Source organism: Myiozetetes cayanensis, unplaced genomic scaffold (genome assembly GCF_022539395.1).
Source record: "Myiozetetes cayanensis isolate MyiCay16 unplaced genomic scaffold, myiCay2020 scf1, whole genome shotgun sequence".
In the NCBI taxonomy this organism is placed as follows: Eukaryota; Metazoa; Chordata; class Aves; order Passeriformes; family Tyrannidae; genus Myiozetetes; species Myiozetetes cayanensis.
The window spans coordinates 41,340,952-41,367,150 of record NW_026086604.1 but is presented as its reverse complement, the minus strand read 5'-3'; the positions used below and the strand labels follow the sequence as shown (position 1 = coordinate 41,367,150).

Below are 26,199 nucleotides of genomic sequence, written 5' to 3'. Positions count from 1 at the left end.
CCTCTTTTCAATTTTGATACACATATTTTAATTTCCTGACATGGGATGTCCCTAGGGCAGTGATGGTGAGTTCCTCAATTATATCTTCTCTGATTTAATAGAAGTGTCATAGTCAGAAAATAACTTTTAATCTGTGGGTCTGAACTGCTTTGCATGCCTTCTAAATGTTCACCATTTGAAAGGCAAAAGTCTGACTTTTTATTTACTGGGGAATTTTGACACCAACTCCAATTCTTAGACACCTAAGATGGCACAAGGCTGTTCTTATGTGTAAAACAGCAGGACTCAGAAAAGTAGCCCTGATTTATGTCTGTTACCCCACAGATTTTTATGTCTTGATGCACTTAGGGCAGCAGGGCAATTTAGTTCATATTGTTTTAAGAATTGCTGGAATCTGTAAATTATGTTGTGGGAAGTTGTCCCAGCATCTTTCACTAGCTCTTATAGAGTTGCAGAGTTACTGAAATGAGGTTCTGAACACAACATTCCTTCCTATTACCAGTACTTGGAAAACCCATTACTTACAAGAACCTGCTCTGGAGTACAGCAGGAGAAAAACTTCAGAGGAATGGTCTGTACAGCGCACACTGCTTAGATCCTAGATCCTCTCTCCCCGTGGAATGAACCTAAAACCCAGCAGAGATCTGTGCTGGGACCTGCCACTTTGAATTACACAGACCTTTTTTTTATTATCAGTTTTTAAACTCCATTGCCTTTGTACAATTCACAGAGTTTCCAACTATTACATGCCCAGAAAAGAAAAGCCAGCACAGGCATTTTGTAGCAGAAAACAAATGAATCCTTCAGAAGAGTAAATGCAACCTGGCAGTGTTACTATCTGATTCCATTATATGGATGAGAGATAGCACACATGAGCAGTCCTGTAGAAATCAGCATTGCTTACTTATATCAGCAGGTGCTCACTTAGAGAGAAGGGTTTTGTATTTCCCTAAATACAGGAAATGTACTTAAGTTTTGTTGGCTACGATACTTTTCCATTTAGGATTGAGTTGTCATGTTTTTGTAGGTAGCAGAAGGCTAAAAACATACTGTTTTTATGTTATTTGCAATACAGTAGTGTATGAAATATCCCTAATATGTATATTTTTTTAACAGTAATGTTGTTAATTACATCACAGCTTCCAGGAGATAACAATTTTATTTTGGTTTTAGATGGGGACCTCTCACACAATTTAGTGATCGAACATGTGCAAGTGCTGATCCCCCATCCTGTGCAGTGGAGCTATGCAGAGTCAAAGCTGTTCACATTTATGGAGGCACAGAGTGGCTGTCACACTTGGAGAAGCTCAGTATTCACACTGTCACAGGACCACCACTGGACTCCGAGTCCAAAGAGCTGATTTCAAGCAGTTATATCTCCACTATGTGATAGTCTTACTCTTGCTTTCAGGAAAAATAGAAACAAGAGCAGTTTTCTGTCTGAATTTCTGAACTCTCTTAACTTCTTTCATATCTCACTGTGTTCAGTGCCCCTGCTGTAATTTCCTGTCCTTTAGGGCATGGCTTTAATTTCTCCTGACAGCTAGTGAGGTTATTGACTAGAGAGTTCCAAAGACAAAAATTGTCTGCATTTCCTCAGGGGAATATAACACAAATTTGTTTGAACCTCATTTGTTCTTTGAAGAAGTGTCTGTGTCAGTGCCTGTCTTTCCCCTAATCACTGTATTCAGTCCCACGAGGATTCTCGATATGAGGGAACTCGCTAGCCTTCATGTAGCCCTGTTTCTCAGCACTATGCTGAATTCGTACAGTGTGTTTGCTTTCCTGTAGTCTATAGGCCTGTATCTCATAGCAGGGCTGGGAAAATGATGCATTTAAAAGCTGCCGATACTTTGAGGGTGTGAGCTCTGATCAGATCTGCTTGTTTCTCAGACAGCGGAAGGATGAGCTGGAACAGAGGATGTCTGCTCTCCAGGAAAGCCGGAGGGAGCTTATGGTTCAGTTGGAAGGCCTCATGAAACTGCTAAAGGTAAGGAGCTCCACCTGATACTAACAAGGAGAACAGACAGAATGAAGCAGGAGAGGAGAGGGAATCACAGAATTCTGCAGAACTTGACTGTTTCTACCCACAAAATTTGACTTTGTTTCTCTTCTTTCTTTTTATTTTTTGACTCAGTCTTTCAATTCAGGGGTTTCAAATGATGCTCAGATAATTTTGTTCCTGTTGCAACACTGCATCATCATTGTCACTTACTGCTAAGTAGAGTAAGAATAAGCAAAGAAAAAAAAACAATATATAAGTTAACTATTAGCTATGAGAAAAAAACCTCAGCACTGTACACTATTACCTTTTCCAGCTGACTCTATAGAATTGCTTTGCTAGTTCCTTTAAGTTTGCCCATTCAGTTGCTGGTTCTGTCAGATGTGCCATTTGACAACCCAGTCTAACTCTCTCACCTTGGAGATGCTGCCCCTACAACCCCTGTTCATTTTCACAAATACAGAAACATGCCCTTGTTGAACAGATAAAACATGCCTCAGCAAAGGATCTCAGTTACAAACAAAGATAACAAAAAGCATGTGCATTTTTAAAGACTAGGATAAGATGGAAAATGTGTCTTTATTTGCAGACTCCAGCCCTATTTTACCTGATGTGCCTCAGGACAGATGATGCCAGAAATTTACATGGGAAGAAAGAGTTCTGAATAGTGTAGGAGTCTGTTTTGTTGTTGGCCTTGTCAGATCAAATGAGTGCATGGAAATTCACTGCAACTTGGGTCATATATGGCTCTGATAAAAGCAGAAGGAATTTCACTCAAGTCCATTCGACAACATGTATTTTGCATTAAAGGATGGGTTTGACCCCTTATGTCCCTTTCACCTCCTCAGACACAGGTTTCTGCAGCCACAATGCAGGAATTGGTGGTGCCTGAGCATCAGAGCCCACCTAATAGCCAGTATATTTTTGGGAGCTGGATTAGGCAGAAAATTTTTGCTCTGCCTATGAAATGCTGCAGTGCTACAACTAGCCATGAGGGCTGCTTGATGTCAATGCACTGCCTGGACGAAGACAATTTGGAGTAGGAAATGAGAGCAGCTTTCTGCATGCATTGCACTGTTTCGGTGTTTCAAAGTGTGCAGAGGTGGGACCTTAACCTGGTCACGTATCTTCAACTATCTTTGTACCTTTAAAACCCTGTACTCCAAATTTGGATTTGTTTTCTGTTCTTTGCTTAAATCCCAGCTAATCTCATGTGCTGATCCTCTTTTTCTTTAGGAAGAAGAATTGAAACAGGTAGTAAGTTACCTCCTTATTGCAGGCCTCACTAACTCCTAAATGGGATTGTGTTCCTGTGATTTATTTTACTTTGTCTGCTTGAGAAGTGTGTGTGTTCTTTTGACCAAAATTAATAGTTTGCTATTCTTTCCCACATTATTTTCAAATATCTTGGAGCAGTTTTCACAGCTGAATATCTTAGCCCTCTAGAAAGTGAGTCATGACTACAAGGAATCTTCATCTTTTTCTCACTCCTAAGTGAAAACACGTGAGGTTTTTACCTTACGTCGTAAATGTGATGAAATCAACCTAGAATATGGATTTAAAAACATTTATACCATACATAACATTTTGAAAATGTAATGAGAAATTTGGAACTTAAAGAAAAATGTAACTGAGCTTAAATCAGACCAGGGAAAATAGTTTGAAATCCCATTTTACCCAGAAAAAGTCAGGGCATCGTGTGCACATCTTTAAAAATTGGCACTAATGCTAACATTCCCATGAGTCTTCAGGAGAATAAGTGGTTTCTGCAACCTAAATCGAAAAGAGCAAGTATCTATATTACTAATAGTAAATTTTAAAAGATTTGTTTTGGAGCTTATTAGTTTTGTAATGGATCTTGGAAATATATTAGGCTTTTAAAAAAAGGCACTTTTCAGATGGCAGTTTGATTTATGAGTTCAATAAAAATGTTTCATTTTAACAAAACACACTTCCTCTCGCTTTCATCAGCAAAAGTACAGTCACAAGTCTGATGTGTTCTGTCTACGGTAAAGAGTTTGTAGGTAATGCTCACCTTCATAAAACTAACGCTGGATAATTTTTGTAGAGCATCGATCTACACACAAAAAAATAAAGCTGACCAAACATCACTTCCATGTAAAGGTTGTCTTTTTTGATTCTGCAGTATTAAGAGATATTCCATTCGCAAAAGAGAAGTTTCCAATGCGGCAGGAGTTTCCAGATCATATAAAATGTTCACTGGACAGTATAAGTGAAAGCACATTTTCAGGCTGTTATGAGATATTTTTATGAGATTTTTTTTTTCTTCTGAGAGTAATAGCCTCACTGAATACCAGGTGATGATGCTAAAGAATTACTCTCACCATTTCCATTTAATGATCCTCATTATGCTATGCCATTTCATGATCTGTTGAGAGAAACAGGATTAAATTAATTTCTGGAGGAATTCAATCGGAATGAGCAGCCTGGCAATTCCTCTAATGGTTATAAACTATCTACTTTCTCTACTGCCTTTCCTTGAGAAAGGATAATGAGTTCTTCACATCCCTGTCATTTGATGGGCTTTCCCCATATGTTATCCCAGTTCAGTCCCGGCAGAGGGAGCAATGGGCTAAAGCTCCTGTAAAGCCAGTTTTCATTTCAAGCATTTTATCCTAAGCATGCATGACACTTGGTAGCGGGAAAACCTTTCCTGTGTGGCAATAATTAACTTAAAAGCCATAGCAGTTTGACTAGGGATGGTGAATAAAATAAAATACATGAAAGTTTTCCTAAAAGGCATGAGGATGCTGATAGCTGCAACCAAGTGCAACACAAAAGTTGAAACCGTCCAAATATCCACGGTGGCTGTGGTAGCTCCCCTTTCAGCATGCCTTAGTTCTCAGCTGGTGGAGCTGCCAAGTTTTGGGATCAATTCAGTGCTCGATTTCTCTTTTGAGCTTACCATGAAGTTGCTACTGACTGGCAGAGCAGATTTCAGACCATTATCTCTAACCTTTGAGAACCACATCTCTCCCGATAACCACTAAGCAGGAGTACAATCCTAGTTGTGCTTCATTTGCACAAACTTGGGCTGAGGTGGATTTAGATGAGTAAAATATATTTAGTGTTCACCTCTCTGAAATCAGGCATTCCCTAATACCGTCCTGTTTCAACTTGCTCTTCATCAGTTCTGTCTGATACTGACCAAATAGTATAAAAAATAAGGAGGTGTTTTTTTCCTGGACAAGGGACCCCAATTGCTTAATCTCCGTGTGCTTCCCAAACGCTTTGTTCCAGCACCAAAACCTACAGATGAGAGAACACTGTTTATCATAAACACAAGATCTCAGTCATAGCTGCAAAGCAGACACAGGGCAAGCACTGGACATGCAGCAGCTTTTGCATTTCTCTTGTGGGAAAATTCCAGCCCAGAAGTACTGGTAGGCATCTGTTATTTTTAGTAAATAAAATGCCTATCCTGAAATTCATTCCTGAATGTGGCTTGACTGTAGGAAGCAAATTTTGTCCATTTTTTTTTTTCCTCATCTTCTCTGAAAGTTCCCACTGTTTTTGGTGTTCCCTAGAACTGAGATCAAAGGCAAAGGAGAGCTAAGGAAAAAAGGCAAGTGAAAAAGGGCACTCGTCTTTCAGGGAGCTGGGAACCAAAAATTCTTTCGTAAATCTGACTGAGGCTGAAATATGCTCCATTGGGGCATAAAAGGAGAAAGCTGTAGATCCCGAGAGCCCTGCCTGATGTGCAGGGGGTGTGACTTCCAAGGACCTTGGAGCATATCCAGGTTGCTCTGTGCCCTAGCTCTGGAAGACTAGAGATCTGCATTTGTGCTGGAGCTGGTACAGATGATTCCAGAAACAGGAGAGCATCTGGCCTTTATATATTTGACTTGCCTTTCATCCATCATTTAAATGTTCTAAAACCGATCATTAAAGAAATTATAAGTATTAAATCCTCCATTCTTCCATCAGTAATGTGCTTATTCCTCATAAACCTAATTTGCCCTTGATGTCTTTCTGGGGATAATGTCTTTTAGAAAGGGGTGATAGGAGAGAAGAACAAATAGCCTAGTATTCTGATACATTATTTATGGTTCAGGGCAGGAATTTAGAAAAATCTCAAGGGCAGTGCTGCACTCATCCTGCAATGGGCTGCTCTTTTCTTTTTGGAACATATTTGCCAAACCATATCAGGACTGCAGCGGCAACCAATACAGGAGTCAAAATAAATGCCATGGGAAGAATTAAGAAATCCTCCTGAATTCTCAAAATAAATGGGGTAAATACCAGCCCTCAGGTCACTTTTGATTGTAAACAACCAAGGGCTTGTGTTACAATTCCCCTTTAACAGCACTCAAGCCACTTCCGTCTTTGGGATCTACTAAACACAGGTTTTCAGTCAAAAGCCATGTGCAGTTTGGTGTGGGCTCTAGCATTTGTTTTTCCTTACGTGGATAAACATTCCCAGGGGTTTGAATCAGTGGACGAGAGGAATACCATGTCTCTTGGTATCACTCACTCACCCAGCTGCATTAGTAAAAATTAGTATTCTGTAAAGTCTTCTTGAATTTCAGCTAAGTGATCCTAACTGTGAGGTGCTAACAGCATGACATTTATGTGACTGGTGTTAAAACGTTTTCGCTTCCAGCAGCTGAACCCATAGAAGGAATTTATACTGCCCTATCCCCACAGATTTTTGGGACTGCCTGAGTATGTCCTGTAGAGAAAATAATTTAATAGTGCATGATTTAATAGCAGCTCAAATAGTTCTCTAGCTCCAAATAAAAAGCAGAAAGTTTATTGCGAATGTCAGACTTTATGTGACTGAGAGGTCGCATGTACCATGAACTTGTCCTGCAGGGAGGCAGAAGGCAGGGCTGTGATCAGCTCTGATTTGATGAAAGGGGCTGTTTCAGTCCCTTGCTCAGGCTGAAAGCCATACTGGTGCCAGCATCTTTCCCCTTCTCACAGCCAGAACGGGTTATGTTTTATCAGGCATTCATGTGAACTGGGGGAGTGAGAGAGAGAAGAGGGCAGAGAGTTCTATAGTGTGGTGTTTATTAACTTGGATTTTTTTTTTAATTTAGCTGCCTGACATTTTCCCATGCTTAAAGGAAGTCAGATCTTGACTCATATTTTCCTACTTACTGTTTTTCTACACAGAAGCACTGCTGTCCACTAACAACTGACTGTGGTATATTTCTTCTAGCGTAATTAACATTACCCAACTGATCTACAAACAGCATGATGCCTTAAAGCTGAGGGATGGGTGACAAGGACAGCAGGCAGACTCTTGCAAAGACCTGTTTAACCCCTTGTGATTGTTTTGCAGACCCAAGGGGCAGGGTCCCCACGTTCCTCACCCAGCCACACGATCAGTCGACCTATTCCAATGCCCATCAGGTCTGCCTCTGCCTGCTCCACCCCAACCCACGCACCTCAGGACTCTCTGACCGGAGTGGGAGGAGACGTGCAGGAAGCCTTTGCACAAAGTAGGTCTCATAGCTTGTCTGAGGTACCCAGAGACTGAAGAATCATTATTTCTTGTGGTTACTGACTAAACGAACTTGAGCTTGAGAGTTGCATGCAGTGAAACAAAATGAAACAAAAAATATTTGCAGCAACTGGGTTTTGCCATTGAAAATCAACTTTGTCAGCCATCAGATCTTGCTGTCAAAGTGATCAGGTAAGCAAAAACTGGACAATGAAGCCCGTTAATGGATTTTTATGGTAAGAGGGAATGTTTGATCAAGATGGTCAAAGCGATTATCAGTGCTCTGTTAACCAGAAGAATTGCTATTGACCTCAGCAAGGCATTGTCAGTATGTTTGGGTTTGAATAAAAACTTTGCTAGAAATAGATGATACAATCATAGAATTAGTTCAGGAGGAAAGGGCTTTTGTAAGTCAGTGTGTTCTTCTGCTCCAAGAAACAGGGCTTCAAAGTGAGATGAGACCATTCAGGATCTTTACCAGTAGACCAGGCACACATTTTCCACAGTCTCTGTTCCAGTGTTTGATCATGCTTACTGTGTAAATTTCTTGTCCTTGTATCTGATTGGAACATCCTTGATGCAACTTGTGACTGTTGTCGCTTGTCTTTGCTTTGAGCTTCTGAGGAGGGTCTAGCTAGACTGGACAGGAATAGAGTCTGGAAGTCTAGGTGAACCCTTTCTTTGCATTTCCAGAAAACTGCCATCCCCCTTCCCACTCTTTTGTCAAGTAACAATAAATTTTAAACTGGTTTTGAATTTCTAAGGCCACAAATTATTATGTTGAATACTGAAAAAAGTGAGTCTGCTCTCTCCTAAAATATTTACATAATTGCAATACTGATTTGAATGATTTTTTCCCCCTCTTTCCCTAGTACAAATTAAATTTAAGTTTAAATGTAAGCTCTGAAGTTCCTCTGCTACAGTTGGAAGTGTGTTTGTTCCTGAGAGCCCAGGTCATCCCTCTCATGCACTCTTCCCCTTGATTTCCATGGGAATTGTGTCTTTGTGTATTATCTTAGGAGAAGGTTGAATCTGTAATGCAATCAAGAACTTTCTCCTAAAGTGCTAGTCAATTCATGTATAGAACAGAGGCATAATTCCTAATCCCATAATAACAGGTTGCTGCTGATCTCATTTTCTGTGGCAAAAGAAACAGACAAGATATGTTTGGTTTTTTTTTTTCTGCTGTGAAAAAAAACGAGACAGGCAAAAATACAAACTGCTAACCCCTGTGCTGTTATGGGACAGTTTCTTCCAGAGTTAAGAGTAATAGAAATAATTTAGTGGACACAATAAAATATCCATAAACAATACTAAGGCTGCCTCAGGCAAATGCATTTTAAGTGTATAAATGTGTTCTGGTCAAGTTAACGAGCAATATAAAAAGTTATGTGATCACATTTTAAAGCTGCTGCGTTTGATAAATATGTATCTTTGTGTCGGTATTTACTGTATTCTCTAGAAGGGAAGGTCAAACCCCAAGAACTTGAAACCAGCCATTCTGTCACATCTTGACATACGACTTTGTGAGGGGGGTTGGGCTGAGATTTTATGGCTCCATTCTCTACTGCACCAACAGAGATCTGCCTGTATATACATAATGCAGACAAACTACAGTTAAAGGACATCTTCTCTTCATTGTTTCTGTTTCTTTCATAGTGTTTGCAATAGTTCAGAGTTACAAAAGTGAGAAGACTTTAGAGAGGAAGTGGCTGGCTGTGTGTTTATCAAAGAGAAACTAACTACTATAATTTACATTCCAGTAATCATTTGTTAATGGATATATTAAAAAAACCCACCTCCTTAGGATTTGAGGAACTTTTAAAAATGTATTGTTTTGCATTCAAGCAGTTTTAAAAAATTTACAGCAGCCAAATCCTGCCAACTCTTGTAAATAATTCTGTTTGGAAGACTAGAGGTTCTGTGGGATATATTGATTATTCAGCTACAATGGTATCTATGTCTGGGATTTGGGGGAGTTGAGCATGCATTACCCACAGACCCCTCCTAAGGAAGGAGTATTTCATGCAGCTCACAAGAATCTTTCATGGTTGATGGTTAAGGGAATATTGCCAGGTTCAGCAGGGAAGCACTTCTAGATGCATTTATTAGAAAGAGTTTAAAGGCAGCCTGGGGCTGTTTAGAGAGGCAATAGCACTTCCTTTATTAAAAAAAAAAAAAAAAAAAAAAGGGGTGGGGGTGGAAAGAGAAACAGTAAATTATAGAATATACAAGAAAGTCCTTGAGTTACAGGAGAGACTGAGAGGGAGTGGAGAAGAGGAATCCACATATCCACATAGTCTTGGTGAGGTCAAGTGTGTTTCTTCAACATTTGCCATAATTATCCGGCAAATACCTGGCAATAATAGTGTCATTAAACAGAGCTGTGGGAACTTACAGAAAACGCTTCATTTCTTCCCTCCTCCCCCACAGGCACTGTAAATGAGTTCACACTGGATTTAATCTTCCAGGCCTGGTCTGCTGGTGTCACCACACAAATGCAAGCTTGATGGCAATGAATAATCTCCAGCTATCTGGCATTGTGATTAAATGAAGCGTGAGGGTAGGCTTCTGCTTTTGCATACAGCATAAGTAAATGAGGCCATTCTGCAGAGAACTCTGCTGCACGTGTCCTTCGTAAGGGCTTTGATACCCTGAATTATCACAATGACAGCTTTCAACGAGGTTAAAACTGCCTTCAAGAGGAAAACATATGTCATGTGAATAATCGTAACACTGTGCTTTGTCCGTCTCTTGCTTCAGGTGCAAGACGAAACTTAAGAAATGATCTGCTGGTAGCAGCAGATTCAATCACCAACACCATGTCTTCTTTGGTCAAAGAACTAAATTCTGGTGAGTGAGGTTGGCGAGGGTGGATAGTCATCACACTGACATTTCACATATTTCTGAAAAAAATGGGAGGCAGGAAGAGACAAAGCAACAAAAAAGCAATGTGATGTACCTTTAAAGCTTGTTATGCTTTTAGAAAAGAAATTCCTCTGTAACAGCTTCAGGAAAACAGCAGTTCCCAAAACCATGGATGTAGAGGTGCAGCAGGATATAGTGAAAACTTTAAGTTTGTTTGTTATTCCATACGGAGTGGGATTTCACTCTTTATAAAAATCATTCAGTATAGAACATACAGGACCTATTGTAAAATATCGTCTGTAGTATTCTCATTAAAATATCCTACTTAATAACTGAGATAAGCAAAAGCTTCAATATTGGGTCCCACCACAAGAAGAGTGGTGTTTTGCCAATAGCTGTAGAATAACATGCTGTTATTCACTGTGGAGGTGGCATTCTCAGTTGGAAAGGCAGAAAAATGCTTACAGAAATAGGCAAGAATACTAAACTTTTGTGAAAGTTAAATGGAAATTTTTGCTTCACAGAAGTGGGCAGCGAGACAGAAAGCAACGTGGATTCTGAATTTGGACGGACTCATTTTGATGACCTGGTTCCATCCCCGACGTCTGAAAAGGCTTTCCTCGCGCAGATCCATGCCCGGAAGCCAGGGTACATCCACAGCGCTGCTGCCACTGGCTCCATCCGTAGTGACATGTGGGTACCTGCTCAACCTTCTTAATCACGTTATTTTTCTTCTGAAAACAGTGTGCAGCATGCAGTATTTTCCCTCAACTATTTGATTACAAAAAAAGAAAAAGCATAAATCCAAGTGAGGACTGCTTCATGGTTAGATAGTAGTGAGGTTTGTAAAGGCTGGAATTTGGAATTCCCTCAGGAGTGAGCTGTTTCACATCCAGCCTGGTACACTCAGGCAGCATGGAGGCTGTTGGGCAGATGTTCTCCCTAATACTCTCTGCAGTCCTATTCCCTCCTTATCCAGACTGAGGGGCCTATTGGAGCTCACTGGGGAAAAAAAGTTTATAAATGGAAAAGACAGAATGCTTTTCATTGACCAACTCAATTGATCAACAAACAGATTTATTTTCAGAACCTGAATCTTCCTTTCAGAGACAGTAGGCATCTTTCTAGTTATTTTTAGTTCAACCTCTTTGTATCAAGTTATTCAGAACTTTTGTTACTCATTTCCTTAGGGAAAATGCCTTCAGCAGAATATGCCCTTTGGTATACTTCATCAGTGCCAAACCCCGGGAGAGGGGAAATATCAGAAGTGTTTTCCACTGCCAGGAAAATACTAGCCAATGGAGCATGTGGTTGGACTAAAAGTATCCCACACTCCTCGTAGTGTACAATAAAGGGAAGTTTTATTGACTCTGAATGTTATTCATCTCAGGAGGCTATTTATTAATAATTGTCTTTAGGGTTACAGAAGATGGAGACCCCTATGTCAGAGCAGATGATGAAAATTATGAGAATGACTCTGTCCGCCAGCTGGAGAACGAACTGAAAATGGAGGAGTACCTGAAGCAGAAGCTGCAGGATGAGGCATACCAGGTGGGAAAAGGACACCAACTGCCCACATTTCTCCATAAGTGAGAGACAACAGTGCACCATAGACGCCCAGTGCCATCTAACCAGTCCTGGGCTCTGGATTGTGATTTCTTCTCAGTTAATAGAGCAGCTACATCCCAAAAACTGCTGCCACTCTTCAACAGACACGCATGCATCTATCTTTTGTGCATATCCAGGAAGACCACACTGCCTGAGGCACACAAAGGTAGTCCATAAGCTTAGCAGGGTACCAAGGTGGGACAGAATTGCCTCTGAACTTGTTCTCTGCCCGTGCCCACCAAGTCACTCAGACTTAATTCCCCCTACCACAGATGCTGGCTGTTAGTGTCAAGTTGTCTTGCTATTTTCAGATATTTTTTTCTCCAGTAGCAAAAACAATTCATAATGTTTCTCCAGTGTGAACTGAAGCTAAAGTGCAGTCTGTGTGTTGTTGTCATTGTCAGAATTTGGAAGTACAGAAAAGGGTCTGAAACGAATTTTATCCCAGGGGACCAAGTATTCAACAAGCATCTGGTACAGAGAAGCCTGGGGATTTCTTTTTAAGCACCTCCCTGAGGAAGTTCTCAAAGGGCATTTGTTAAAGAGTCTGAGTAAAGCAGATATGCCAGGGAGAGCTGGAATTTTGTAGATATCCATGTCTGCATCTTGATCTCCACTTCTTCTGGATGTAATGGATTACTGCCAGGCTTTAAGTTATTCTGAGTTGCATCATCTGAATATAAAATGCATTACTTTTTATAAAGTTGGTAGTAGTGTCAGTAGGAGGGCAAACCTAGTTCAGTTATTTGGGAGCAGAGCTGAACCGAGCAGAAATAACTCTTTTCCCACGTGGTGATCAGTTTGAATTTGGACCTCAGCCCTACAGAACATAGAACAAAAGATTAAATGGGCTAAAAAAAACAGATTAGGCAGGTTCTGAGAGATCAGACATATGCAAATGAGATTCAAAATCACTTTATGGGCAGGAATTCTTTAAGCTGCTGATTTCTGGGGGCTAACAAAATCTAGCCTTTTTTTCTGGTACTTTTCATCTAGTGTCCAGTGCCAGTCACTTTGGAGACAATAATCTGGGACTGACAGGCTTGTGATGGAATGAAGATTGGCTGCTCTCTTGGTCTTCATTTCTGTAAAGCTGCTAGGATGTGTTAGTCTTGTAGAAGTTCATTGAGTCTTATCAAAATTGCAGGTAGTCTTGAGGTTGATGTGAGCATCTTCTTCTTGTTCTTGTTTATGCAGACCTGCTACATGCCCATGATAGCTTGCTAAAAGTCATTTCATTGCAAAGGTCTTTAAGGACACAAGAGAAGGAGCAGAATTGTTACAGACTATCTACAAAGGCAACAGCGGGTGACATGGGGGGTTGTCAGAATTTTTTATCCAAGATAGGAAGTGGCAAAAATCACAGCCTTTAAACTTCTGAACAGGATGAGCAGGTACTGCCGATAAAAAGAAAAGCAATTGTCAGTTATAAAGAAGGGGTGCCTCAATAGTCAGAGCTGTCAGGCATCAAATAATAAATGTTATTCTTGCTGGTCAAAAAACCATTTTCTTCAAGAAGAATAATAGACCAGTTTGTCTGTATTTCAGTTACAGTGTGGAAGTGCAATACTGTTGGCAACACTGTTCCATGAGTTTCACAAGTTACAAGGGGATTTTGTACATGCATAAATGTCAGTATGCATGTGCACTGCAAATAAGGGCAGTAGAAGTTATATATGTCAATCAATGCCACTGGGTGTTACTCTTGCTTCAGTCAAAACAGAGCTTTTCTGCTATCCTCCACCAACATTCCCAGAAGAAGGAGAGGAAATCTTCTCCTTATCAATGTCAGAATAAAACTCCTTCTGAATTTAGGTCAACCAAGGCTACGCCCAGGTGAAGTTTATTCCCCACTGTGTTACATTATTTGTTTCCAACAGGGGAACAATGAGGAGAAAAAAAAAAAAAAGGCTTTTTTTATTTATTTCAAAAATATATTTAGTGAAGGAACAGAAAGTTCTCATTTTAGACAAGTTCTGTTTAGCAGCATTTTTCCAAAAGAAATTTCATCATCTGCTTTACTGTCTGTGAGATTGTCAGCTCCTATCAGGCAATGATTTGACAGTAGTGACTTGTAAGTGGAATCTATTTTTAGTTGATAACCACAGACCCAAAGCATGAGAAGTCCTTCCCACTATGGCTGATGCCATTTCAATTACAGAACGGGTCTAAAGGAAGCAAGAAAAGGTAATAAGTGAGTAGGGACTACTAAGATGATTAGGAGTTGGTTTGACAGTGTCATGTATTGATCCTGGGATATGTGCTTTGGCAGTGGTTTGTTTTCTGCAATTTGCTGTTTATTTGTGGTGTTTTGCTATTCTATTCCTTTTTCTACTAATACCACTGAGTATTCTATAAAGACACAACTTCCTAGTTGCAAAAACAAAGGAAAATTGGGAAATTTCTGTTTAGGGTATCCTGTTGAACAGTGGCCAGGTCAACTATTCTCATTTGCATCAAACCACTGGAATTTATTACAAGCTATTTTACTGTCTGGTACTCACATGTACACTGCATTCATCTGGATTGTGAAAAAAAACTGGAAGCTGTAGCTATCATAATGCAATTGTCAGCTGAAAACTGCGGGAGGAACCCATACTAAGGTTACAGAATGGTAACTTCAGTAACAATCTGGTAACCTTTTTTATGTTATTAAATGTCTCACTTTGTGTAAAAACATTTAGAGAAACATGTAGATTTCGTGTAGCATGGAAAATGCTTGGTCCAAACCCACTCTTGTTATTTCATGTCACCTTGTTTCCAAGCAAGATTTTCATGCTAAACTCTAAATTAATATCAAAGTATGAGCAAAAAAACCAAGATACACGGGGAAATGAGGGACAGGGAACCTCAAAGGAGGCTTCTTTCTTTTCTTTTTTTTTTTTTTTTTTTTGAAGCATGTTATAAATAACAAGTGTCCATATCAGAAAAAAAAAACAAAAAACAAACACATATTAATGCACAAGTGTAAATGCTAACAGTGCTTATCCTCCCACATCTGCTTCCAGTTGTGTTCTTGTTACAGTCTTTTACTGGGTGTGTTATGTAAGACAGTTTTCACTGGTTTTATTTTCTGGGTCCCTAATTGCTCCCTTTATTTCTAGGCTTGTGCATGGCTTTCTTCAGAATAATACACTACCTGGCTGCTCACGGGCTTAATTTGTCATCTTCTTGTTTTCTATCCTTTGTTATCTACAGGTCAGTTTGCAAAGTTGAGTGCAATATCCTTCTCTCTCCTCTCAAGTAAGTATTGTTATAATTTAGAAGACTGTTTGGAATTAATCCTCATAATGTGTGTTTCAGTTGCCATGCACCTTGAGCTGTCTGAATGTATGTGAGGATGCTGTTTCTTTCTTCTTTTAATCTGTGTTGGGACGCCTAGGAATCTCTCTAAAGCAGTTCTAATTTACTGAAATGTGCTCCTAGTCCTGAGGATTCCCATTAAGCTACCACCCTTCTTATCTTTTTCCTTTGTTGACCATCAGAGTGAGAACCTGGGCTTTTCATCCTTGAGGATGACAAAAAATATATTAGCCAGTACAGAGACACCTTATCCAGAAGATAAGGAATCAGATTACATTTCAGGAGACCTGAGTTTAATTCCTTTCAATGCTTTAGTCAATGCTAGGATAACTGAAGTAAATAATTTCTGGTGAGATCAGAACATCTACTCTAGTGTGTGAAACAGAAGTTAGGCAAATATTAATAAAAAAACAATCCACCAGATGCTTAGACACCACAGAGGTGTCTTCAGATGTGTTGTGGAAGTTTAAAATACCCCAATCCAAAGTGCAAGGCACTCAGCTACTAGCTAGAGTCTGGCAATTCAGACATGGTAAGAAGATCCATAAATTCCCTGCTGTCCTGTATTCAGGTCATGTTCCTTACACATGCCAACCTCGCAGTTGCAGCACTGAGATTAATGCCAAGTTCAGCAATTGTGTTTTTCTTCAGGAAGACAGACAACGTCTATTTTTATGAAGTAGCCTGTTACTCTGAACACTTGCCCAGGAAATGGGAGGCCACACATTTCCTTTTTGCCTCATCTGAAGCTGTGGGCTCTGCATTGCTGACTTCCTAGGAGAGTGCCCTGCTGTGGAGATGGCAGTGAGACAATGCTGTCCATCCTACTGAGACACTGAACCATGGGGTATTGGGGCCAGAAAGGGAGGAGAAGTCAGAATAGGAGTCTGAGTCTGGTCTGCAAACTGAGCCTCTTCCTCAAAGCCAGAACTAATGGCGAACTGAGGTCAGTGATCAAATGGACACTACAACTTGGGAGCCAGGGTCATGTTCAGATAATCCCCTGCTCCAATAATCAAAACCAGTGAACTAGCCTGTGCCAACTCTAGCAGGAACTCATATTTGTTACATTTCGTATGCCATGTTTTATGCTAGACCTCCTTATTTATAAGACAATTTTGATGGTAAAACTTGACCCTGATTCAAGGGGTTTGCAGCTTCTACTGACAGTAAAATTTGGCTGTTAAAGTGTGATCCTTGTAAAAGTAGCTTCTAGTAGGTACTTCCAAAGCAGTGTCTCTCGAAGCTAAATTAGAATAAATGGATGTGAAAAGCAAATAAACTGCTAAGTACCCAGAGTACTATAAACACCAAATAACTGCTCATAAAAATTCTCCTACTTTGCCCCTCAGGTTACATTCATTTTCTCAGTAGCCTTGTTAAAAACATGAGCCGTGTAGAGTTTCCTAAACTCTGACAGCCAGCAAAGTAAGTTTTTTTATTCTGTTATGTTGCAGTTGTCAGTTGTAGATGAGGTCACAGGAAAAAGAAAATAGATCTTTCAACAACAATGTGTGCATATAAAGGTATATAGTGGAAATGTTATATATAACCGAATTTAATTACAGTTTGCAATAATAACTTGAAAAAAATCCTTTTCATTAGAATTATGAAACTCAGGCAATTCCATTTAAGGTTTTGTTTTTGGTTAGGAAGCAATGTTAACATAGTGATGTGAGGAAACACATACTGCTGTACAGCCTGGCTTTCTTGAAAATATGTATCCTGTCTCAAATTAGCAGAGATCTGAGACTTCTATCTCATCTCCTGGATGCTTTTTGAAGCATTTTGAAACCCTGTCAAAAAGAAAGAAGAGTTTCATAGTGAAATTCTTTTGGGCTCCCAGGGAAGCCCTTTAACAAGTAGCAAAGACTGTAGTATTCCCACCAGCTGTAAAAGCCCAACTGTACAGAAATTAACATCCAAATCTGGTGGATTTGGCACTTCACCTACATCCACACGAACAAACTGTGTTATGGTACATTATGATAAATACATCTACATGTAGTGTGCCTTAATCTTCTCAAGATTCACTCTCTAGTGAATATGGAAGTCTGTCATATCTTGTGTGTTTTATTTGGTACTTACATTTCATGGCATTGGAAAAGTAATTTCAAAATAGTTCATACCAGTCATGGTACCTAAAGTGCTTTTACTGTTTACATGGGGTTCCTGCTTGAGGCTTAGAAACTGCATGAAGAGTTTTACTTCTAAGCTATAATTCAGCCAATAATGTTACAAATACAGTCCATATGACCCCAGATGGCCATATGAGGTAGAAAGCCAACAGACTTTCTTATTTCACAGCAGTATTACATTTGTGTTTAAAAAAAAAAAAAAAAAAAGATGGGGGAAATGAGATCAGTTTATTGTAACTGCCTATGAGTGATATGGCCAGCCACAGAGTTTTGTTCATTTCCTCATTTCATTCATCTGGGGTTGGTGTCATTTGATTAGCGCTTTTTGCACTATATTTGCATTTTTAAAAGTGCTAACGTACAGTTTTCTGGAATTGATTTTGAAATAACATCTAGTATAACAAATTCCCAAGACAGCAAGTGATTCCAGTAATATAGAAAACATAATTTAATCGTGTTTTCAGTTTGCTTTTTATGTTAAATGTACTTGTTTTATTTTTAGTAAAGGAACAAAGTGAATTTGAGCTTGTTTTCAGCAGGCACTAGTCAGATCTTAACATCAGGTGAACCTGCAGCTTTGATGTTGTTTTGCCTCTATCCCCTTGATAGCAGTTGTTTTATTGCCAAGGATAGCCAATGGGAGCAGAAAACCTCCATTTCAGAAACTGGCTAAAAAGTTGTCATTTTCAATTAATTGCTGTCGACTTGTGCAGTGGACATGTTCCCACAAGACCTACAATTTCCTAGATTTTCTAAAACTATTCTTTCTTAATACTGGCACACATTTGAGTTGGTCATGCCTAATTCATTTATATGCATTAGTAGAAGAGAAGGTGTGAAAAGCTAATACAAATCAGACCTAAAGCATCCATTGAGAGGGAATACAGGGAGAAGTCTTTATTAGAGGTTTTGTTCTCAGTTTTTTAACAGTGATTTTCCCTCTCTGGATCAAAACATGTAATAATTTCAGTTTAAGACTCAGATCCATTCCCACTCCAAACCCTCTCACTGACTCAAACCTTATAATGTAAACTTTTGTGGGATCTGGGGCTTTGGTTGGCTGTGGGTGACATTTTCCACTGCAGAACTGCCTCAATGGTTTGTATCGAAACAGGTGGAATTTTTTGCAAGCACAAAACCCACAAATCCTCTTAATTTTTTTTTTATATGAATGCATTCTTAAAAAAATACTATATATTCAACTTGACTGTTTTTCCAAGACAGAAATCTTACTGAGTAACCCTTCCATATTTTTCTCATCTCTTGCTTTTTTTTTTTTTTTCCCAAACTCTGTTTCCATGTTTACCAGCAGAGATGAGGAGTATCTCTGCTGGTAGAGAGATGGTGTGGTCTGTCCAGTCCACCCAGTGTGCCACTGTGAGAAGGGCTTGGTGTTGGCTAAGCCAAAGGGCACAGAAGAATTGTGTGAAGTGCTGTGAAGACACAAGTGCCCTGCATCCATGTTTTTTTCTGGGAAGGAAAGATTTTAAATCTAGCATGCAGTTCACTGGCTGTTGATATTTTCAGTCCTTTGCAGTGCAGACTTCACCATTTACTGTTTGGGAAAGATGGGACACAGGATCAGCCCAGATTCCAAGTCAGGTTACTAGCCCTCAGCTGATGGACATGTGGGTGCCGTATTTGCTGTGTCCACAGCCTGAGGTCACATTTCCCAGCTGTGCCCTGGCCTCTCTTCAGCTCTAGGGCCCTAAATGCTACTACTCAGAGCAGCTCACACATTCACAGACTTCATGCCAGGAGGTCAGGAGATCACAGAGGAGTGATGGTTGAGTGTGATGGTTGACTGGACCTTCAGAAGGCAATTTGGTCCAGTCTCCCACCTGATGCAGGTCTAACTCCAACACAAGACCATGGCAGCCATGGCTTTCTCTAGCAAAGATTAAAACTTACACAGATAGAAATTTCACCACCTCCCTGGGCAGTGTCACCTTTCTCTTAGCTTTTATTTTGTCCTCATGTCCAAGACTGAACCTCCCAAAATGCCTTTGTCTTTTTTCTGTATTTTTCCTGTACTTCACCACTGCCAACAAGATTTTTGCTTTGTTATCCCTTTAAATACCCCTCAAATAGCTGCTAACTGATCCTCCCTCGGCATTTCTGCCCCAAGCCCAGTTTCTTCAGCCTCTTCCTCCTAAGCCAGTGATGCAGCAGTGAAGAAGAAGGATACAGGCTGTAGGTGAACTGCTCAAATATGTAGAAGTCATACTCTACTAGCACAACCAAATGATTCAGCATCCTTTTTTGTTTTTTTCCTGAACAAATACAAAAAAAGCAGAATTATCGAGACCATTCCATTTGAAAATAACAGGAGGCTGGCAGCACAGTAATTTTCAAAAATGTCTGCTACATTGACTCAGTTATGTTTTGGTTTTCCTCTTTATTTTTCTCCTTAAGTCCTCCTCTTCTTAGCATGTAGGTGTAAAAAAGGCTGTAAAAGAACTGTGACCAAGTTAACGGGGAAGGAACAGCTTTAGTTCAGTGAATTCAGTTCTAAAATTACACAACTGATAGGGGTGTTTTTTGAAAAATCACTGAATGATAAGTAACAGAAAAGAACCTGTGGATTCAGTTACAGAAAAGGTCAAGAAACAATTTTATATCATGACAAATCCTGTGAGTCTCGACTTGGAATTAATTTTGGCACTTCTAAAATGTTGCAATGAATTTGAAGCTCTGAGGTTCATTAGTACTCATTATTGCTTGTATGAAAATCTCTCTATCCCAGTGCTGGCTGTGGAATAGAGACAAGCCTTGAGAGAATTTAGAATAACCCTTCCCACACTCCACCAAAGAGAAGTAATTTATCCAGAAAATTTGAAGCAAACCCAAATACTTTGCATTACTGTCAATGCATCTTAATGCATCCCATGTTTTACAAGCCCCTCTTATTTTACTCTTGGATACTGTCAAGAAATATGAGATGTTCCTATATTTTTGGATATTAGGAAAAATTTTATCATTGACAGAGTTGCCAAACACTGAAACAGGTTGCTCAGGGAAGTAGTTCCTGAGTCACTATCCCTGGAGGTATTTGAAAGTCAGGTGGATGTGGCACTTGGGGACAGGGTTTAGTGGTGAACATGGAACACCTGGGTTAATGGTTGGACTCAATGATCTCAGAGGTCTTTTCCAACTTAAATGGTTCTATGATTTACATAACCCTGAAATTGATTCAGTAAAAATCAGTCTCAGGAAGCTTTGAACTGACCTCTTCCATGCCTTTCATTTTCATTTTTTGGCCGAATTGTGAAGAACAAAATGTTCCTTTACTAAGATTTCCAAGTAAGTTTGCAGTCTTAAGCAGTGCAGATGCATGTCTGATTTTTAAAACATATAATTTAAAATGTACCTTAGACATTTTTTATGAAACTCTCATTAGACTTGCAGTGCAGGTTTCCTTTACTTTTATCAACAAAATGTTAATGCCTGTCTTTTGTAACTGCTTGACACAAGGAGACACTAAATTAAGATCATCATACCATCTGGCATGCTTAGGTATTAGGGAATGGGATGGAATTTTTTGTGGTTGAATAATTAATATAATCAAATGATGTCAGGAAGGAAAAGCAGCAAGCACCTGACCTTTCTTATTCATCAGATTTGATTTAACTATTTTTGCTGAAGTAATTTGCATTTCATCTCCCATCTTGTAGACCAGCTTTATGCCTGAAATGAGTGGAAAAGAATTCATGTCAGTAGGGTGTGGTATTACGCTGTTATTATCACATCTCATGCAATTCAGATTGGTTTTCTCTCTGAGGTAGTTCAAGAGAAAAAGGGATGAGCTCCTTAACTTTGGAAGAGTCAAGTGTGTAAACAGTGTCCTTACAATAAACGTACCAAAACCAGAAGTTTGCAGTATTACCTGACTGTAGATCCTGACATAGTTCTGAGAAAGAGCAGCAGTAATCTATCATGAATTTTCCATTACCAACTAACATTTTGATGATTCCTCTATAGGAATTTAAGATACTCACTGATGCTTCAGGATATGGAGGAGCACCAGGAGAAACTGGTGCACCAGTGGACTGGACTGTTTATGAGCTATCATTAATCAGCCTTTTAAGTAACTACAGGTTTCTTTAGACAGCGTTAAAACATACCCAGGGCAAGACATTAATATGTGAGGGCATGCTGGTGATGGTGAGGGACTGTTAATCGGGTGGCTGAACACTGTGCTCAAGGGGAATAATCCATGAGTTTGCTGCCAACAGGCTATACATAGGGGAACCCAGAAGGGTATAATGGAAGGGAAAATGGGAACACTGCAAGTCTATGTCAGTGCAGACTGAGTTACCCCAGGGTCCCTTAGCAGAGCAGGTAACAGTCTCTTTGCCCCCAGCAAGGAAAGTTTCCAACTTCCCACATACCCTGTAAGTTCCTGTTTACAGCTCAAATGCCTAGGCTCACCTAGGTAGGATGGCTTTTTGCCTTTCTTAACTCCATAAGGGGTAACCACAGGAACTGACCAGCTCCTCCTTTTCTCTCTCAATAAAGCAGCACTCAGAGGCTTTACTTGCTCTGCCTGTTTGGGTGCAGCATCTTAAACCAGCACTCTTTAAAAACCTTCCTTAAACATTTCTCAACAGGGAAGCTGCAGTCAGACAGACAATGACAGCTACGTAAGAACTGATGATGAGGAGAGCTGCTTTCGGACAGACGATGAAGAAAACTCAGCTGCAAACTTCACAGAAGAATGGAACCAAGAGGTGCAGCGTCTGTTGACAAAAAAATCACATAACTAAGTTCTGAGGACTGTAGCACAGTACTTTTGTTCTAAGAGTTGTAGTTTGTAGATGTGTGTTTTTGACAACAAGGCTTTTGTTTAAAGCTAACTTATATTAGCTACATCTTCTGTAACATGGCTCATTACTGGTGAAGCAAACAGACTGACGTACGTACTGCTGTTACACAGGACAGCGGTATTAATAACTCACGTGAACCCTTTGCACATGATATTGAACCTGTTCAGTTTACAATGACAATACTGTTTATAGATAGAAATTTGATTTCTGAATACTTTGAGATTTTAGTAGATTGGTTTACTATATACTGTACATTTTTTTCCACAGATGAAATAAAAAGCGACAATTATGCATTTAACACTGAATAATAATACTCCTGAGTGTATATATCTAGTAGCCCAAAAAACAAAGTACCAGACTATCTTTTGCAATTTGTTTGCAAGTCTTTAAATTAAGGCTTATACAAAATGTACTAAAATAATGATTATAATAATATAATTAATAATAATAATAATAAACTTCTCTAATTTAGGGCTAACGTGTAACTTAGGAATGTTTCTTTCAAAATAATCTAACAAATCAGCCATAGAAGTTAGTGTAAATATTTTTTTTCCAAATAGATATCATATACAAAAGGTGACATTCAAATGATATAGAATCTAGTTTTTAAATCAGCACAGATCTTCTTAAAACTGTGAACTATGTTTTGAAATACTCGTTGCTAAAGCTGTTTATAAACCACAGGTGCCATAAGATCCCTGAACTGACTGATGTTACGTATAATCCTCCATGGTATTGTTTCATTGATGTTTTAGCTTTAGTAGGCATGTGTTCAACAAACCGGCTCTTTCCATCTCTCTGCCCCTCCTCTCCTCCCCGCCCCCCTTCATTATGTTATTTTCGAGGCCTTCAGCTTTAAATGTACAGGCTTAAAGTGCGCTTGCAACTGTTCTCTTTTGATTTCCGAATGTGTACTGCCTTAGCCAGCCACCAGATGTTCTGCATGCTCTCTTGGAAATGTGTGGTGAGAACTCCTTCAGAGCTGGATGGAGAAATAGCGATCAGTGAAAAGCACAAGAAGAGCGGTGGATTTTTTCAGAAGGACAGCCATACAGTTACAGAATTGGAGATTGGTCTGGTTTAGTGATTTTTTTCAGTATCAAGGCATTTCAGGAGAAAGGAGACTGACCTGGCCATTGTGGGTTAGACAGTGAGACTGCTGGCTAAGAAGTGTTTGCTCTGCTGTGACTACAAACCTACAGATACCCTGAGCAGGGATTGACACAAATCAGCTGTAACGTGCTCCCCAGAGCACACTGCTTGGAAATAAAGGTGACACCCGTATGGCACATAGCACTGCCCTGCAGAGAAACCAGAGCCAGGCCCTCAAGAGCTGGAGTAGCAGCGGCCAGGGACACCAGGAGATGTTCCATGCTGGCTGCCCAGCCCTCCTGAGCTGCGCAGTGTATGAGCTCAGGACCACCTCTGTGCCAAGGTAATTTTACTGCCCTAATACAACGTTAGGCTTCCAGTACCTGGCTGATCTGAAGTGACACTGTCTAACAGCCCTAAAAACAGTGGTGTTTCATACAGATATTTCACACCAGCACAGTTTGCCTACAGCAAGTGATGAGATACCCATCTAAAGCAGGTGAACATGGCTTGTCTGTCCTTGCTTTCATGGTGACGTGGATGTGCGCTGCCGTATTTACCTGAGATTGTAGCTCGACCCAGTGAGTCCACTTGTTTGCATGCACTCTCCAGGCTCATGGCTGTTTCCCTGGGCACTATGTGTTAGGGAATGAGTATCTGTATGAAAGAGCTGCTGCCGTTTTTCACTTCCATATCGTTTTATTGCGTACGCAGATCTCTTGTCCACATCTCCTTGCATATCTGGGCTTGGTCTCAGACATCCAAATGCATACTAAGGGTTCCAGATATCTTCATGTAAGCTTTTCATTTTTGCAATCACTGGTCTTTGCTCCTGGGGTATGTGCCGTCCTGGCAAGGCAGGCACCATATCCTCCACTGCCTCCTCCTCCAACCTCCTCTCAGGAATGGGTTAGCCTCCACTAGTGCCTAGCACTCCATGTTTTAAGCTTCTCCAGTGAACCTGTAGACATTGCTGTCAGCTCAGGATTCCAGGCAAGCATTTTCTGAACAGGAAGAAGACAAGCTAGAACACAGCTACATGCAATGGCTGATTAATTCTACCCATGTCATGTTTAACTGTACCCAGAGTAAGAGATCCCTCTCATCATCTTAATGTCTGCGTGCTCATTATCACTATGCTTAAAATAGATGCAGTAAACTAAATCCATTGCAAGAGCTTCTAAACTAGGAGTAACGACTAAAGTTGACTAATCAAGCACCTTTCTTTTAGGCTGGTGTCAACAAGGTGATCCCTTAGAGCTGGAGTTCTGGGTCCCTTATGCCCTGGAGCTCTGAGATGAAGCACCTCTTACTTAGCTCTCCAAATGTCTATTTTAAGCATTTTCCAACTGTTAAGCTGGCTGCATTTTCACCCAGCTGGTCTTTTGTCTGTTTGTTGAATATTATTTTGGTTGTGGTTTGCGGTCATTAAAACAGTTACAGAAGAGGTCCCTGGCATGGCCCTTTTCTTAACTACCAGTGGCCCACCACAGCAGTCAAAACTCCGGGTGGTTTTACTGTCACTGGAGGAAAACCAGTGGTTTGGAATCAGGAGACAGGGATGTGAAGATGTATAGGGTCCTTGAATGTCCAAAGTGAAGGTGGAGAATGGGTTGTCTGTAAGTAGTAATGTTAACTAAACTGCATAAAAAAGGTGTGTGGCCTTTGTTGTGAAATAATATGTATTTTCTTATATGCATGAGCCAAATTGTTGCATCATAATTTATCATAAGTGTGTCCACCTTTACTTTCAGTCGTCATCTTCTCCCATCCTTATTGGTTCTTGGCAATTACTGTAGATAGACCTTGTAAATATTGCAACCTCGGGTTGCTGTAATCACGTTGGTTCAATTCAGCAGACGGAGCTGTGAACAACAAGCACTCCACTGTGTCCTAAAGACAAAAGGGCATTTTTACCTTTGAACCAAAAAAAAAGAAAAAAAAAAAAAGTATGAGGAGTTACATCTTGAGGCTACTAACTGTAAGACATTTTTAAAGCTACTGTACTTGACACCACTTGAGACAGATATAGAGACACTAAAGATGTCACGATATTCATTGGTATTGTAACAGAACTGCTATTGTATGGGGTTTTTGTATTGCTGTTAAGTATTGTTTTGTGTGTGTGTGTTGGAACCTACTGGGGACATGTTATATTTTGAAGTGATTAAACTATTTAATTGTGTGTCTATATTTTGGAATGGAATTATTTCTTCATTAAAAAGATTTTTAAAAGGAATTTACAGAGCATTGTGTTTGTGGCTTATTTTGGTTTTGGATGTCCTATTCCATGTAGCCCGAGCAGCGTTTTCTTTCAGCAGGGAAGGAAGCTCCATCCCCATGATGCAGCAAGCAGTCTTTGCTTCATCCACACTGTCTCCTCTTCACAAGATAACTCCTTCCACCTCCTTTGGAAGTGCTTTGAGCATGATACGGAGAAGTACCTGCTTTCAGTGGCCCAAGCAGTTTCTTCTTTCTTCCTTTCTTAATTTTCTGTATCTTAAGCAGTTTCACATCCTGAAAATGCAGTTCCCCTGTTTGTAAAACACCTGCTCCAGTATCCACTTAACCTCAATGAAAATGACCATAAGCAGAGACGCCAGGGCCTGACAAGGTGCCTGGTACAGACCTACGAGGGGGAACCCTGGTCCTCAGGAACCTGTAGTACCTGCAGAGGTGTAATTTTTTCTTACCCACTGTGTTTCTCTGGCCTTAGAAGGAGCAAAACCTTGGAACAGGCACATTTGAATGGCTTTACCACACACAGTCATGTGTTTTATTGCAGAAGGACATAAAGTCTTTGTTTTTCCAATTCCACTTTGAAGATATCTTTCTGTATCAATTGTTGGTAATTACAGCTGGTTGCTAACCTAAAAGAGCACGGAGTTGCAA

General features: G+C 40.0%; 1 protein-coding gene across 9 annotated transcripts in view; it reads left to right on the top strand.

The window, feature by feature from the left end:
- Nucleotides 1-25,546, top strand: part of DTNA (dystrobrevin alpha) — a 234,015-nt gene extending 208,469 nt beyond the window's left edge. For 7 of the 9 annotated variants that reach the window (XM_050330826.1, XM_050330818.1, XM_050330809.1 and 4 more), the window contains 7 exons: nucleotides 1,894-1,990; nucleotides 7,311-7,470; nucleotides 10,236-10,325; nucleotides 10,865-11,033; nucleotides 11,759-11,891; nucleotides 15,147-15,191; nucleotides 22,000-25,546. In XM_050330826.1, the coding sequence (XP_050186783.1) occupies nucleotides 1,894-1,990; nucleotides 7,311-7,470; nucleotides 10,236-10,325; nucleotides 10,865-11,033; nucleotides 11,759-11,891; nucleotides 15,147-15,164 (667 nt within the window). In that variant the 3' untranslated portion in view covers nucleotides 15,165-15,191; nucleotides 22,000-25,546. The remainder of the gene's footprint in view (nucleotides 1-1,893; nucleotides 1,991-7,310; nucleotides 7,471-10,235; nucleotides 10,326-10,864; nucleotides 11,034-11,758; nucleotides 11,892-15,146; nucleotides 15,192-21,999) is intronic. The other 2 variants (XM_050330834.1, XM_050330793.1) reach the window with 2 other exon arrangements.
- Nucleotides 25,547-26,199: the final 653 nt, after the last annotated feature.